The 16,401-nt window shown below is 37.8% G+C and overlaps 3 protein-coding genes across 3 annotated transcripts; all 3 read left to right on the plus strand.

Moving 5' to 3' along the window:
• Positions 1-7,966: 7,966 nt before the first annotated feature.
• LOC142341228 (uncharacterized) lies at positions 7,967-8,716 on the plus strand. Its single transcript, XM_075392148.1, has one exon. It carries the CDS (start codon positions 7,967-7,969, stop codon positions 8,714-8,716), a length of 750 nt encoding a protein of 249 aa, XP_075248263.1.
• Positions 8,717-8,737: 21 nt separating this feature from the next.
• Positions 8,738-9,949, plus strand: LOC142341229 (uncharacterized). The gene has a single exon (XM_075392149.1). The coding sequence runs from the start codon at positions 8,738-8,740 to the stop codon at positions 9,947-9,949; it is 1,212 nt and encodes a 403-aa protein (XP_075248264.1).
• Positions 9,950-10,300: 351 nt separating this feature from the next.
• LOC142341230 (uncharacterized) lies at positions 10,301-11,924 on the plus strand. The gene is made up of 2 exons (XM_075392150.1): positions 10,301-10,358; positions 10,555-11,924. Exons 1-2 carry the CDS (start codon positions 10,301-10,303, stop codon positions 11,922-11,924), a joined length of 1,428 nt encoding a protein of 475 aa, XP_075248265.1.
• The last annotated feature ends 4,477 nt before the right edge of the window (positions 11,925-16,401 follow it).

Raw genomic sequence — 16,401 nt, forward strand, 5'->3', positions numbered from 1 at the left:
TTGCGTCTGCGTAGACGAACGTGTGGCAATACCACACTAAATTCAGGACGCTGTTCTAGAAAGTCTCCACCTCACCCACCCTGGCAGTTGGGGTATGATTACCCTTGGGCAGTATGCGTTCTGGCCATACATGCACCGCGAGATCCTTAATAAGGCTGCTCAGTGCAAGCCTTGTACTGATATTGATGCAAACACAGCTCCTGTGGAGGACTATCTAGATGACAATGGCTGGGTCACTACTGACATTCTTATAGAGGAGGCGATGCAAAAAGCTCAAGTGGACGCAGGACGGAGGTACAATGGAGACAAAAATAAATCTACATCACGATTCATTATGCACCCCAAATTGAATAACTCAATACCGCGGTCAGAGCGATCTTTAGAGGTCAAATTAGCCCGAAAATTTTCAAAACGGTCAAAGAGGAACCTCCGAGGACTCTGGGAGACGTTGGTCCCAGGTAGCAATGTTGTGAGAACTTTGCCCACAACAACTGTAGTCAAGGAACCCGGAGTCCCTGAAATTCGGGACTCGTGCCGAGCGCAACACTGACCTTTGGCAATATGCCCAACAACGTCCTCTCCCCTATGATAAGACAACTGAGGAAAAGATTGCTCAGCACACAAAAGATCTGAAGAACAAATATCGGTGGGAAATCAAGATCAGACACCGACCTACTCAGTCCGATGCTGCTTCTGGAGTTTTGTCCGCAAACAGCAACATCTCAAAAGCCATGTCCTCACGCAAGCATAAAAAGTCTCAAACGGTGAGAAATCGATCACGTCAGTCTTCCACTACATTGAACACCTCTAATGCCTCCTCAGTTGCTGCGTCATCAGTCACCTCGTCAACAGCCTCGCCTTCCACGTCTAAATAGAAACGAACCCGAAAGGCCCCAGATTATTTCGGCTTCGAAAGTTCGGTATGTTTGGTTAGTGACGACTCTGCTCCTGTGCCAAAACGGCACAAATCCACCAATCCCCTTCATCGAGACGGTAATCCAAGAAGAGGCGCTTCAACCACCTGCACCTGATACGTCTTTTGAGCTGCCAGTAGTCAGTCCTCCCGCACCTCCACCGATTGGTACTTGATCGCCGAAAGAGTATGATTATGACAATTATGCAAGAGAGATTAGCATGAGCGTCTTTGACGCCGAGAATCAAATTTAAACTCTGCAAAAACTATGCCATTTAAGATTGAATAACTTCTTGCAATCATTTAATTTTAGTTTATTTTGTTCATCTTCTGTCATTTATTTAATCTAATACTGGAATTGTTCCACAATTGCGCGATCTTTTCTGTTCATTGTCGTTATTTATTTGTAAACGTGTTTGGTTTACAGTTGTTAATTTAGTTGAATACTCATTACACTGCTTTAAATTTCATAAAAATTATGGGATTCGCACCTCAATTGTGCAATATTTTATGTTTCGCGCGTACTGCTCAATGTAAACGCAATGGATTTGCATTAAATATTAATTTTCTTTTGCTTAATCGCCTCAGCTTCCGTGCATTTAATCTATTGGATTGTTATTGTTCAAATTTAATTACTATTTACAATATCCAGTACATATGTTATTATTATCATCAATTTTACACTCATGCAGTCTAAAATTTGTCGAAGACGAGGATATGTGGTACGGTTGTACCATATTCAGTTGATTTGTACTAAATCATATTAAGTTTGTCCTTGTCATAGTAAAGGTCATCTCTAACCATATTTCACTTAAGCTTATTTTACCGCCGACTAATAAGTCAAGTTTTCAGTTGCTCACACTTCCCATTTTTGTTAATATTCATTCGCTAAACTTATTTCTCATAACTCAGTTGTTCTTAATCTTCTCAGTTTTGCAGTCAGAATAATCCTATCTGGATTCGAGAAGGAATTCCACGTCGCCTCATTAGAATTGTATTTGTAGCACTAATGTAGAGTAAAACTATAAGTAGTAATTCAACATTTTAGTAATACATTGGATTCGCGCCACGAATCCAATTCAGATAAACTACAGCGCATTTGTGGCTCGATTTCATAGCTCCACAACAAGGGGTATCACATGGCGCAGTAAGCAGTCAAAGGACGATAACCGAAAAGTTGGGTAAACTGCATCGTTCTTTCAACGTTTTCCAGGATCTTCCAATACGAGATGTCGGATTTTCTTTGACAAAAAGACAAAAACAAGTCAACTTGAATTCCAGTTGCAGTTCACACTATGCATACAAACGTTACATGAATAATAACACTGTCGAGGCCCAAAAATCGAGCGGAAGACGCACAAAATTGTCAAAAAAAATCAGAAAAAAGTTCGTTATTGTCGTTTTGAAAGATACCAAAACCTCACTGGAGCGCATTAGAGTGACTCAAAACGCTTTTTCTTGCTATGATACCATTTCTAGAGGAAAAATTAGACGATTGCTCAAAAATATGGTGGTTTCTCATGAAATCCTGCAAAAAGTCAGTTTAGAAGAAAAGCAAGTGTTTTCATTCTGAATGGTGTATCAATATGCTCAGGAAAACTTTTTTCTCTCTGGCAGAATGATCTTTTTACTGATGAAACAAGATTGCGCATCCCCAGCGACCAAATCGTTAGATTTCCTTGAAGAAATGGAACGAGATTTCTTGAATAAAACACAAAAAAATGTGAGTTGGGACAAACGATAACTTATGTTTTGTAGTGCAATACAATCAAATGGACGGAAAATGCTTGTTAAGAGTCCAAAAAAGCTAAACAAGATCATTGAATTGGAAATTTTGAAAAATTACAAAGAAAAAATGCATTTTATGGACATTATTTTCCAACAAGATAATGCTCCTGTCCATAAACCGAAGCTTATCGGCAATTTTTTTCAGAGAAAACGAGTGGAAAGTACTGGACTGGCCAGCATGCAGTCCAGATCTGCATCCTATTGAAATTTTACGGGCAATTTTGAAGCAGTGACTGCCAAAACAGACGTTTTTTTTGGAAAATTTAGAAGAAAAAATTGGAATTAGAAAAAATTAGAAATTTGGAACGAAATTGACGCCAAAGTCATGAGAAACCTCTATAGAAACTATACAAACCGTCTGTTAGACATAAAAAAGCTAAAGGTGTAATGACGCGTTATTAGAGAACAAATTTATAATCAATATGTTATATTGTTTCATGTTTGTAATGCTTTTTAAAAATCTTCAGGTATACGTAGCTTTTTGGTAGCATAATGTATATAAGATTTCTCGGAGAAGCTCTTTTCGTTGTCAGCATAGAGGCATCAATATCGTAATGACGTGCTAAAATTTTTTATGTACAATATAGTGTCAAAACTATCTTTGCTTGAACATAATGCGAAATTCCAATTAATAGAACTCGGTCAGTGCAGGACAAATGATAAGATCTTGGCGGTCAATTATGCTGCTGAGGACATTATGCGTTTGGCAGTTTTCCAAGCATACAACGTACACAGCTACTTGGCTCAATATGCTTGATCGGAGAACATTGGATTTTTTTATTTTTTTGATCCGTTATCAATTGAAAAAAATATATTTAAAGTAAATCGCAGGAGTGAGTCAGAGTTTCAATAAAAGTGATAGGTTCATTTTTTTTTGGAGATTATGCTTAAAAAAGATTTTTAAAAAATTTTTCTGCAAAACAATCAGCCAGCACGATGGTCTCACACAATTTAAACACTTTTTTCTTAGCAGTGAATTTATGTAATTTCTCCGAATTCACTACTGTTCTTACACAATTTTAACAATTTTTCCTAAGCGGTGAATTTATGTATGTTCACCAGTAGGTTAAGCGGTGAGTTTATGTAATTTCAACGCTAAAATCAGCGGTGAAATTATGTAATTACCCGCTACCAGGCGATGAAAGTTTTTTCCACCGCTTTCACCGCCTGATTTATGTAATTTCACCGCATTTGCCGCCCATCTTACATAATTTTTCTTTGAATGGCGGTGACACCTCGATCCAATCCAAAGTCGACCAAGACCAATATCGGTCGATATAAAATCAACCTTGACCAATACCGTCGACCTTAGATTGACCATGACCAATATCCTCATTCTAAGGTCGACCATGACCAATATCCGTCAACATAAACTCAACCATGACCAATATAGGTCGCCTTAAAGTCAACCATGACCATTAAGGTCAACATAAAGTCTTATCATATCCATTCTCGGTCGATCACTGTCTTTCCATACACAATATCGGTCGACCACGCTCTTTTCTCAAGTCGACGTCTCAACTGGGGGAGCGCTCGTTTGAATCGCGGCTTTGAAATTTATTTTAATAACCGTTTACCTTCTGTTGTCAAAAAACATGACAGATTTATTAAAATGTTGTGTATCTGAAAACAATCTAGACATTATAAACTATCCGACAAAATTTCTCAGATTCTTTTGCTTAAAGAAAGGATACTAAAATTGGATTTAAATAGCGATTTAACATTTTGTCAATATTTAAAAGTAGAAGCGATTTTATAACAACACAGTGACGCTCGAGCAGATATCTGATTTCAAAATTGATTATCCTGTATAGAAATCTGACCTAAATTTATTGTTATCGGACACTACCAATCAATCAGTTTTCAATATTAGAGAAATCGATCTCAAATTAAATTATATAATATAAATATTATATATTATATAATTATATAATTATATAAATATAATATAATTGTATAAATTATATAATTATATTATATAATTAATATTATATATATATATATATATATATATATATATATATAATATTATATAATATTTTTATATAAATTAAAAAATTATATTATATAATTAACATTATATATAAGGTTCAGCAAAATGTTTAATTCATTTTTCAAACTTCTGATCGAAAGTCAAGTTGATCGTCTCTGTGATCAATTTAAATTTATCACAGAGATGATGTCTGATACGAGAAGGAAGCAAATGATGAAAGCAAACTTTGAAACAGTAGATATATAGTTTTGCAAAGTTCGCGGATTTCCTCTTTATTTTTTGTGAGTTGAATTGCGTTCAAGTTAGTTCTCAACTTAGGTGCAGGTATATAACTTCCCATTTCTCCACGCTTTAGCTGAATAAAAGACGTTCTCATTTTCCAAAAATGTCTAAGTTTTCCGGTTTAGTTCGCTCAAAAATGTTCAGTTATTACAAACCGCAGTTACTGGTTTGGCATCAAAAATGTTCGATCCTAAATGATCAAAAATATTTAACCTAGATTGCGCTCTATCGACCATTCCTTATTACTTCCCGGGCCGAGGAATTTGGCCAAAATTATGTAAGATCAGCGGCAAATAGCGTTGACAAGTCGGAAAATTCACCGCAATTTTCTTACATAATTTTGCGTTGAATGCGTTGAATTTGAAGACAAAAATTCAACGCATTTGTTGTGGTTAACAACCTTTTGACCTTCATATTGCGAGAGCTTCAAAACTTCAATTCAAGATGACTTCTTCAACAAACGCAACAATAAATTACCACGTGATTTGAAGTAAGAAATCATAATTTCATCTGATTTTATCAACAACACTTGATTCCTTTTGAGCTTGAGTTCTTCTTAAGCATAAAGCATTTAAGTCTTTAAAGCGTTTAAAGCAAGACTAATCAACAAAAATAAGTGTTGCAACGCAACATTTAATGGTCCGCCGAAAAATAGGTTAAGGATAAAATAGTCGAAGCATTAAGCACCCAAAGCATTCACTCTCTCAAAAATTTGTTGATAACCTTAAAAGGGGAAACTTAAAGGGAAATTGAAAAGCGGACCCCCCACTAGATACCATCATTCCCCCACATGTTATTCAAGTTGATTAACTTGTATAACTAGGTTGATTAACCTAACCAAGAGACCCGGTAGAGGATATCTAGTGGGGTAACTGTATATTCAAGATTCTGCATATTTTTTTTTGAAAAACTTCAGGGAAGTCAATCTCTCTCTCTAGTTCTCACCGAGAACTCGGTTTTTGTTAGCTTACTTTGCCCCCTGAAGTACTAAGACTAAGTTCGCGCGTAAAAATTGGCCGCACTTTTGCGGGGGGGATAGATACAACCCTATATTTACAACTTTCACGCTGTTTTAACTTGTTTCCGAGCTTTTAGCCACAAAAGATTTACAACAACAGATAAAGACAAAGAATACAGCCAAAGAATACAACTAAAGAACAGCATCAAGAACAAAGCAAGGAACAGTAAGACAACAGCATATCAGAAACATGCCAGAAAATCTAGAACTTCTTCGAAAGTCGCGTGGGGCTCACAGAGGAGTTGCAACGAAACTCTACAATGAAGCAGACGGCATAATGAACAAACCGTTCACAGTTATCAATGAAGACGACCTTATCCGACTGCAGCAGATAGTTGAACTATTGAAGAAGAAGCAAGCCTTCCTATCTGAGCAGAACCAAAAGATTCAGTCTCTTTTTGATGATCCTGACAACTTGGAAGATGAAATTGTTGAGACAGATGAGTATGATGACAAAATATGCCAAAACATCGACTATGTTCATCGGTTTGTTCAGCGAAAGACAAGACACTCGTCACAAGAGAGCTCATTTGCAGCCGGAAGCACCACGATTTCGAGGAATATACAGAATATCAATCTACCAAAGCTCGACTTGCCCAGTTTTTCCGGAAATTACTTGGACTGGATCTCTTTTTATGATCGCTTCAAGGGAGCAGTAATAGATAACGATCAGTTGACAAACAGTTTGAGATTACAGTACCTGAAGTCAGCAGTGAAGGGAGAAGCTTCGAAGATGTTAACTTCAATCACAGTCACCGACGACAACTTCGATGTTGCAATGGAAATTTTGCAGAACCGATACGACAACAGGAGATTGATACTTCGAGCCCACATCCATGGAATTGTCTCATATCGACCGGTTTCACACGAAAACACACGGGAATTACGAAAACTTGTCGACACAATGGAGGAGCACAGACTTTCTCTTCGGAACATGGGACAACCAGTTGAGCATCAGGACCCCTTTTCTGTCTACTTGATTGCAGAAAAACTGCCCACCGAAACACGAAAGTTCTGGGAGCTTTCTTCAAAGGGGAAAGAACTACAGACCTATCAGGAACTAAAGACATTCCTGGAGGAACGTATTCAAGCGTTAGAGTCAGCAGCACCAAGCAACAGTTCATCAAATACCGAAAAACGATCGCATACGCAACAAAATCAGCCACAGAGACAACTTCACACTCATGTTACGCCAACGAATCAGCAATGCGAATGTTGTGAAGAGGAACAAAGAATTTTCAAATGTGGTAAGTTCAAAGGTTTAGGTGTCAAGGAGCGAGCCCAGCTGATCAAGGTCAAAGGACTTTGTTTCAATTGTCTAAGACCAGGACACCGAGCAGAGAGTTGCGATGGTTCTTCGTGCCGCCAATGTGGACGAAAGCATCACACGTTGTTGCATCGAGAAGATGCGCATCAAGTAAATCAATTGAAAAACTCGTTTGGAAACAACCGCAAAGCCAACGCAAGAGATCAGGAGAAGGTTTCATCTGGAGCCTCCAGCAGTAATGCAGAACAAATAACTATCGATCAAAAGATAACAGCAGCCCTCACACATGAAGACAAGACACAGGAAATTTTTCTTCAGACAGCAATTGTTCCTGTTAATGTTCAAGGAGATATAGTATATCTGCGAGCAATTCTGGACTCTGCATCTCAGAATAATCTTGTAACTGAAGCTGCAGTACAAAGACTTCAGCTAAAGAGAAAGAGGAACAATACTCGTGTTTTTGGACTCGGAGGAAATGAAGTCTCAACTAATCGCGGATTTGTTGACCTCTGCCTTCAACCAAAAAACAAAGCACCAATTATCATTGACGCGTCAGTTTTAACGAAAATGACAAACGATTTACCTTCTCGGTACATCAACACAGACAATTGAGAGACAGTAAAGGAACTACAGTTGGCTGATCCCGACTTTAACAAGCCCGCCCAAGTTGATCTAATCATTGGAGCTGGACACTACGAGGACTTGATGGTTGGGAACAACAGACTGAAAGAACCAAACATCCCCGTTACTTATCGGCTCTCAGTATTCGGTTGGTTAGTAATTGGACGCGAAAACGTGCAAACTTCCAATTCTTCCAGTTTGCAAACCTACTTTGTGTCATCATTTGAAGACAGTTTGCAGCGTTTTTGGGAAATCGAGGAAGTGCCTGCAACTAAACATCTGACCGACGAAGAAAGAAGATGTGAAGAACACTTCAAGTCAACCACACGAAGAAGCCCTGAAGGAAGATTCATCGTAAAACTGCCGTTTAAGAACGAAATTGGAGAACTGGGGGATTCCCAGCAGCAAGCACAACGAAGACTTAGAAGTCTCCTTCATAGACTTCAAAAACAGCCTGATCTGTACAGAAGATACAACGAGTTCATCAATGAGTTCATTAAACTAGGACACATGGAAGAAGTACCAGCAAAGGAGATGCTACTGCCAATAGAGAAAAGCTATTATCTCAGCCATCACTGTGTGTTCAAGGACTCAAGTACAACTACGAAGCTGCGTGTAGTCTTTGATGGTTCAGCAAAGACTACCAGTGGAATTTCTTTGAACGATAGACTGATGGTGGGACCCAAGATCCAGAAAGATCTATTCAGCATCCTGATCCGTTTCCGTATGTATCCTGTAGCCCTTTCAGCAGACATTGCAAAAATGTACAGACAAGTGCAACTGGATACCGAAGATAAGGACTATCATCGACTACTTTGGAAGGAACCGAACTAATCAGATATAAGGACATTTAGGATGACATGCGTCACGTACGGAATAGCATCATCAGCGTTCCATTCTATTCGCCCATTACAAGTTTTAGCGGAAGATGTTACGGACAAAAATGTACAGCTAGGAATCACGACAGACATGTACGTCGACGACTTGTTGACAGGAGCACCCGATCTGGAAAGCGCAATGAAACTGCAGGACTCAATCATAGCAGTTCTTTCAAAGGCAGGGTTTGAGATTCGCAAGTGGACTTCAAGTAACCCAGAACTTGTTGAAAGGCTACCTGCAAACTTTCGAGAAACTACCGACGAGATGACGATTAAAAGCGACGACTACAGTATAAAAACTTTAGGCGTCAAGTGGAACCCAAATCCAGACCACTTCAGTTTCATAGCAAAACTAGACGAAAAGACACCATCTACAAAACGCGAAATACTGTCAGAAGTTACACGGCTCTTTGATCCGTTGGGATGGCTTTTACCTACAACAATTCTGTTCAAATCTTTTTTTCAACTGCTTTGGATGGAACGACTTGGATGGGACGAAGCTTTGTCGAAATGCCTTCAGCAACAGTACAGCCGACTCAGAGTTCAACTGAAGGAATTGGAAACTATTACACTGCCCAGAAAGGTAGTTTCAATCTCGCCAGCATCATCGGACATTGAACTTCATGTCTTCTGTGATGCATCAGCTACAGCCTACGCCGCAGTTGTGTATATACGACAGTCTTTCGACGGAACAGTTCACACAAGGATGTTGACAGCAAAGACCAGAGTTGCACCAATAAGGAGTTTGTGCGTTCCCCGGTTGGAACTTTGTGCAGCACTTCTTGGAGCAAATTTGGTGGAAGCGATATCATCATCTTTGAACGATCAACGTTTCCCGACACCAAAAGTGTACGCTTGGACAGATTCAACGGTAACACTGGCTTGGCTGCAAGACTTTCCAAGAAAGTGGAAGACATTCGTTGCCAACCGTGTTGCAAAAATTCAGAACCTCATTCCATCCAGCAATTGGAATTTCGTGCCGACGGAGGAGAATCCTGCCGATTGCGCATCACGAGGAATCTCAGCCGCAAACCTAGCCAAACACAGCCTTTGGTGGAATGGACCCAGCTGGCTAGAAAAAAGCGAAAATTATTGGCCGAAGTCGGAATCAATTGCAGAACATCAGCATGCAGTGAACAACGAAGTGCAAGGAGAAACACTGAAGCAAACAACAATGGTTGTTACTTAGGAGAACAACTCAATAGTTCAGCTAATTCATCGAACATCCTCGTTTGGAAAACTGGTTCGAATTTTTTGTTATGTCAAGAAATTCATTCAGAAGGCCAAACAACAAAGCCAGAAAACCATTTCCAGCAGAACAGATCCAACAAAATCCGATACCAAATGCTACTCACAGAAGAGGAACCTATCATCAAAAAGATGTCAACAGAAAAAGTCGGAAGCTGCAAGAGCATCTGAATTTCAGTCACTTCAACTCAGCTCTCCAGATCTTTACCTTGGACGGATTGCCATATACAGCCTGATTCAAAAACTTTACTTGCAAGAGTTTGGTGCCATTGTTAGTCAATCATCTTCATCAATGACAGAAGGGAAAGGTAACAACCTTCCGGAGAATGTGTATTGTCTTAAACCCCTTGGTAAGGTTGAGGTAGGTAAAGTTGGTGAGGTTGAGGTAGGTAAGGTTGAGGTTGGTAAGGTTAGGGTAGGTAGGGTTGGTCAAGGTGAGCTAAGTAAGGTTGCTAAGGTTGAGGTAGGTAAGGCTGGTAGGGTTGAGGTAGGCAAGACGTATTTTAGATAAACCAACAAGATTCAACGATTTGGAGCAACATGTAGGTACAAGTGAAGAAGAATTGACCAACAGTACCATAAAACAAAGAATAAAGCTTTTGCCAAAAAGAGGACGACTTTTCAAACTTTCTCCTTTCTACGACCCAGACAATAAAGTTGTTCGCGTGGGCGGACGACTAGCAAATTCGCCGTACAACATAGACAAGAAGTTTCCTGTCCTTATTCCCAAAGATTCTCCAATCACAGTGCTCCTGATTCGGGAAGCTCATGCAAGGAACTTACATGGAGGCCCACAGTTAACATTGTTTTATCTTCGACAAACAATTTGGATACCCGGAGGACTATCAGCTGTTAAAAAAATTATTTACAACTGTAAGCCCTGCATTCGCCACGACGCCAAGATTCTTCAGCCTCAAATGGGAGATCTGCCAACAGAACGTGTTGTTTCATCTTTTGCTTTCACCCACACTGGTTTGGACTACTGTGGACCTTTCAGCATAAAAGACAGCAGCGGAAAATTGCAGAAAACGTATGTTGCCCTTTTTGTATGTTTCAACACAAAGGCCGTCCATATGGAAACAGTGACAACGTTGACCAAGGAGGACTGTCTGCACGCCATAAAACGTTTTACAGCACGACGTGGACTGCCCGAAAATATTTATAGTGACAACTCAAGGACTTTCATTGGAACTCGGGGAGAAATTGAGTTTCGTAAATTATTAATGGACAGAGAATTCAAGGAACTGGTAGATGCCTTCACTACAGGACATCAGATAAACTGGTTAACAATTCCTCCACGGACGCCTCATTTTGGAGGTCTCTGGGAAGCCGCAATAAAATCCATGAAGAGATATTTTTACAGGACTGTGGGGACAACAAAGATGTCTTTTGAGAATTTCACAACCCTGATCACTCAAATTGAGGCCATCCTCAATTCTTGCCCACTTACAGCCCCCTCTAGCGATGCCAATGTCCCCTCAGCACTAACACCCGCTCATTTTCTTATTGGACGCCCACTGACAGCTTTGCCGGAGCCATCTCAAGAAGACAACCGGACACTAAACAGAAGGTTCAAAAGCATCAACAACATTGTCAGACAATTTTGGAAAAAGTGGTCCGTGGACTACTTGACAACACTTCAACATCGACCAAAATGGCAGGATAATAAACAACAGCACGCCGTTAATGACATTGTTATCATCAAGGAAGACAACACGCCTCCAATACTATGGCCACTGGCAAGGATTACAAAAACATTCGACGGAAATGACAAGATAGTACGAGTAGTCCAAGTTAGAACGCAAACAGGACTCTACATACGACCAGTAAGCAGACTGGTTCCATTGGAGAAGGAGAGACCAGAATCTCAGTTACCCAAATGGAAGACAGCGGATGACTCAATGGATGAGGATTGACAAGTCAGCAGCACAACCCAATTCAATACAACAAGACCGGAAGATAAGCGTTCCTTAGACAATGAGCAATCAATATTCAAGTCAATATCATCAGCATTCAATATTTGCAATATTTTGAAGTCTGTCAAGCTAATTGTAAATCATTCACCTTCATGACATCAACGACAATGACGACAACAATGATGATGATGTTGATAATGACCACGAGCATGATGATGATGACAACGACAAGGACGACAACGATGACGACTACGACGACGAAGATGACAACAAGGCAAACAACAATCAATTTTCAGAAAACAATTTCCTCGTCAAAAATTTTCTGTGAAATGTCTTGTCAAAGGTCTCAAGTGACTTCAAAATTACTTTTCAATTGAACTCGTTCAAGGAGGCCGGGTTATGTTGTGGTTAACCACCTTTTGACCTTCATATTGCGAGAGCTTCAAAACTTCAATTCAAGATGACTTTTTCAACAAACGCAACAATAAATTACCACGTGATTTGAACTAAGAAATCATAATTTCATCTGATTTTATCAACAACACTTGATTCCTTTTGAGCTTGAGTTCTTCTTAAGCATAAAGCATTTAAGTCTTTAAAGCGTTTAAAGCAAGTCTAATCAACAAAAATAAGTGTTGCAACGCAACAGCATTCAACGCAAAATTATGTAAGAAAGTTGCGGTGAATTTTCTGACTTCTCAACGCTAGTTGCCGCTGATCTTACATATTTAGCGTTGAATTTAGCGTAGATCTTACATATTTAGCGTTGAATTTAGCGTAGATCTTACATATTTGACGTTGAATTTAGCGTAGATCTTACACATTAAGCGTTGAATTTAGCGTAGATCTTACATAATTAGCGTTGAATTTAGCGTAGATCTTGCATATTTAGCGTTGAATTTAGCGTAGATCTTACATATTTAGCGTTGAATTTAGCGTAGATCTTACATATTTAGCGTTGAATTTAGCGTAGATCTTACATATTTAGCGTTGATTTTAGCTTTGATCTTACAAAAAAAACAAAGCGTCCAATTGAACTATTTACCTCCAGTTGCGTATGGGACTCGAACTGCTGACCTCCTGTTTGCTTGTCGCCTCTTCGACCATTGTGCCACAGTACCTTGGTTTCCTTAAGAGCCGCAATTCTTATAAAGCGTAGATCTTAAATATTTTGCGTTGAATTTAGCGTAGATCTTACATATTTTGCGTTGATTTTGCGTAGTATTTAACTTAGCATATTCAATGCATTTACCATGTGAGGCGTACTGGGAAAATTTTATTTTTTTTTAAAAGTTTTGAAAAAAATTTGAATTCCTAAAATGGTCTGAATTGGATTTTGCACTATAAAAGAACACTAAAAAGTGATTTTTTGCTGACTTCACTTTTCTCACCTGTGCAGTATAGGGGTTCGAAACAGTAAAAAAAAAATTTTTTTGAAAAAACTTGAAAAATTTGAAATCGTAAAATGGTCTGAATTGGATTTTGCACTATCAAAGAGCACTAAAAAGGATTTTTTTCTGAAGTCATGTTTCTCATCTTTGCAATATAGGGTTCGAAACAGTGAAAAAAATTGATTTTTTGAAAAAAAACTTGAAAAAGTTCTGAAATCGTAAAATGGTGTGTAATGCATTTTGCACGATAAAAGAGGACTAAAAAGTGATTTTTTGCTGACTGCACTCTTCTCACCTGTGCAGTATAGGGGATCGAAACAGTAAAAAAATTAATTTTTGAAAAAAAAAATTTGAAATCGTAAAATGGTCTGAATTGGATTTTGCAATAGAAAAGAGCACAAAAAATGATTTTTATCTGACCTCATGTTTCTCACGTGTGAAGTATAGGGGTCGAAACAGTGAAAAAATTAAATCCTTGAAAAAAAACTTGAAAAACTTTTGAAATCGTAAAGTGGTCTGAAATGGAAAGGAAAGATTAGCGTTGAATGCGTTGAACTTATGTAAGATCAACGCAAAATTCAACGCTAAATATGTAAGATCTACGCTAAAATTCAACGCTAAATATGTAAGATCTACGCCAAAATTCAATGCAAAATTATGTAAGATTAGAGTTGAATGCGTTGAATTAATGTAAGATCAACGCTAAAATTCAACGCTAAATACGTAAGATCTACGCCAAATTTCAACGCAAAATTATGTAAGATTAGCGTTGAACGCGTTGAATTTATGTAAGATCAACAATAAAATTCAACACTAAGTATGTAAGATCTATGCCAAAATTCAACGCAAAGTTATGTAAGATTAGCGTTGAATGCGTTGAATTTATGTAAGATCAACGCTAAAATTCAACGCTAATTATGTAACATCTTCGCTAAAATTCAACGCTTAACATTTAAGATCTACGCAAAATTCAACGCAAATTTATGTAAGATTAGCGTTGAATGCGTTGAATATATGTAAGATCAACGCTAAAATTCAACGCTAAATATGTAAGATCTACGCCAAAATTCAACGTAAAATTATGTAAGATTAGTGTTGAATGCGTTGAATTTATGTAAGATCAACGCTAAATTCAACGCTAAATATGTAAGATGTACGCTAAAATTCAACGCTAAATATGTAAGAACTACGCCAAAATTCAACGCAAAATTATGTAAGATTAGCGTTGAATGCGTTGAATTTATGTAAGATTTACGCTCAGGCGTAGATCGTACATAAATTCAACGCATTCAACGCCAATCTTTCATAAATTTGCGTTTTTTAGCGTTGACACCTCGGCCCGGGTTAAATGGAATGAAAAGTGATAAAAAATTTGAATTAAAGGGGACAAAGGTTTTTTGCCTAATCATGCTAATTGTAAAAATGATCTTAGCATTTTAGCTGAAAGGGAGAGACAGTGTAAAACGCAAAAACTGCGCTATTTTGGTAGATTATAGTTGCATTACAACAATTAAGAACTTCTGTTAGAGGATAGAAATAACTAGAGCTGTTTTTAATAAAGTACTGGCAAGCCATTTACATAGGTGGCCTGAAATATATAGTTGAATTTTACATTGGAGTTGATTTACTTGCGAGTTTATGCTCTTATGACGGATTCAAGCAAAAATTTCAGACGAAATGGAGCTAAATACGGCAATTGTCAAAGTTCAGTATTCGAATGTGATTGAATCTTCTTGTTTTTGTGGCGCTCGTTTTTATTGAATAGTTTTCACAGGAGAATTCAAATTGTTCCCTATTATTACTGATTTTGAGGCCCTGGCCATGAAAAAGTGTGCTTGTCTCCAAATAGGCATGAAAAGACTATTCTCGACCAAAGCTGATCATGAGAAAATTTTTATTCGAGTTTATCCTAATCTCGATTTTGACTGGAAACGGTTATTACATAGACCCAAATGTGTACTGCTTGACTTAAGATCGACCCTAATTTGATGTTCGAATCAAATCGATTCAAATCATGAGTAGAGAAAAAAAATTTGGGTCCGATTTCTTGCCTCAGAAACTTTTACATGCGTATCATTTGGTCCCCAATCCCAAAAATGAATACGGACCTCTTATTTTTATCAATTACATCATTGATTTGCATCACGTCTGTGTCAAAATTCTAAAGTATTTCATTTTGCTGATGACAATTCCGTCTTGTTTGACACGCGGAATAATGACGCCAACAGTGTAAATTGTGAACTTCACGTTATCAATGAAAGGATGAAATCAAATAAACTTACTTTAAACCGGAACAAGATGGAAGTCATGTTATTTAAAAACCATTTCGATTGTTACCTCAGCTCTGAAACTCTTGTTTCAGTATCGAGTGTAAAATACTAAGTAGTCATAGTTGATAAAAACTTGAAGTATAAATTTCAGACTAACAGTTAACACTTCTCTGTATCCAAGTTGGTTGGTTTGACTTTTTCGATGCGTAAGTTTTTAAATAAACGAGATTCGATAAAATTGTACAATGTATACATCAAACCTAAAAAGAAGTAAGGAAATTTGGTGTACGGTTGTAATTCAAAATCGGAACTGAAAGTGCTGAAGCGTTAGCAAAATAAGTTTATACGAAGTATTTGTTTTCTGCGCAAATTCGATCGTGTTGATCATCTTTTCAAATTGCATAGAATTTTGCCTGTTGATAAACTGTATATATATATATATATATATATATATATATATATATATATATGATTTGCTCTAAGATTGTATATTAATCTTCTTGAAGATAAGTGTTCAAACAACCTTACTTACCGTCGTCAATGTTCCAGGATTTTAAGCTCGTCAAGTGTTAACATAATATCAACTCCCATAGTGAAAGGGCAGATATCGAAGCAATCAATTGCTGATAGGGGTCCAAAAAATTTGAACTCCATTCATCAATTGGGCTTATATGATTGAAGTTTTCCTGTGACCAGCAAATAAAACATTTTGTTCGTTACTTCAGGGACAATGTCTTATTATACGACAACAAAATTGTTGATATTGTTTTTGATTAATTTTGCTTTTTATCATTAGATCCTTGCATATCTACCTCC

The sequence above is a fragment of the Convolutriloba macropyga genome, chromosome 6, assembly GCF_964194025.1.
Source record: "Convolutriloba macropyga chromosome 6, txConMacr16.3, whole genome shotgun sequence".
NCBI lineage: Eukaryota > Metazoa > Xenacoelomorpha > Acoela > Convolutidae > Convolutriloba > Convolutriloba macropyga.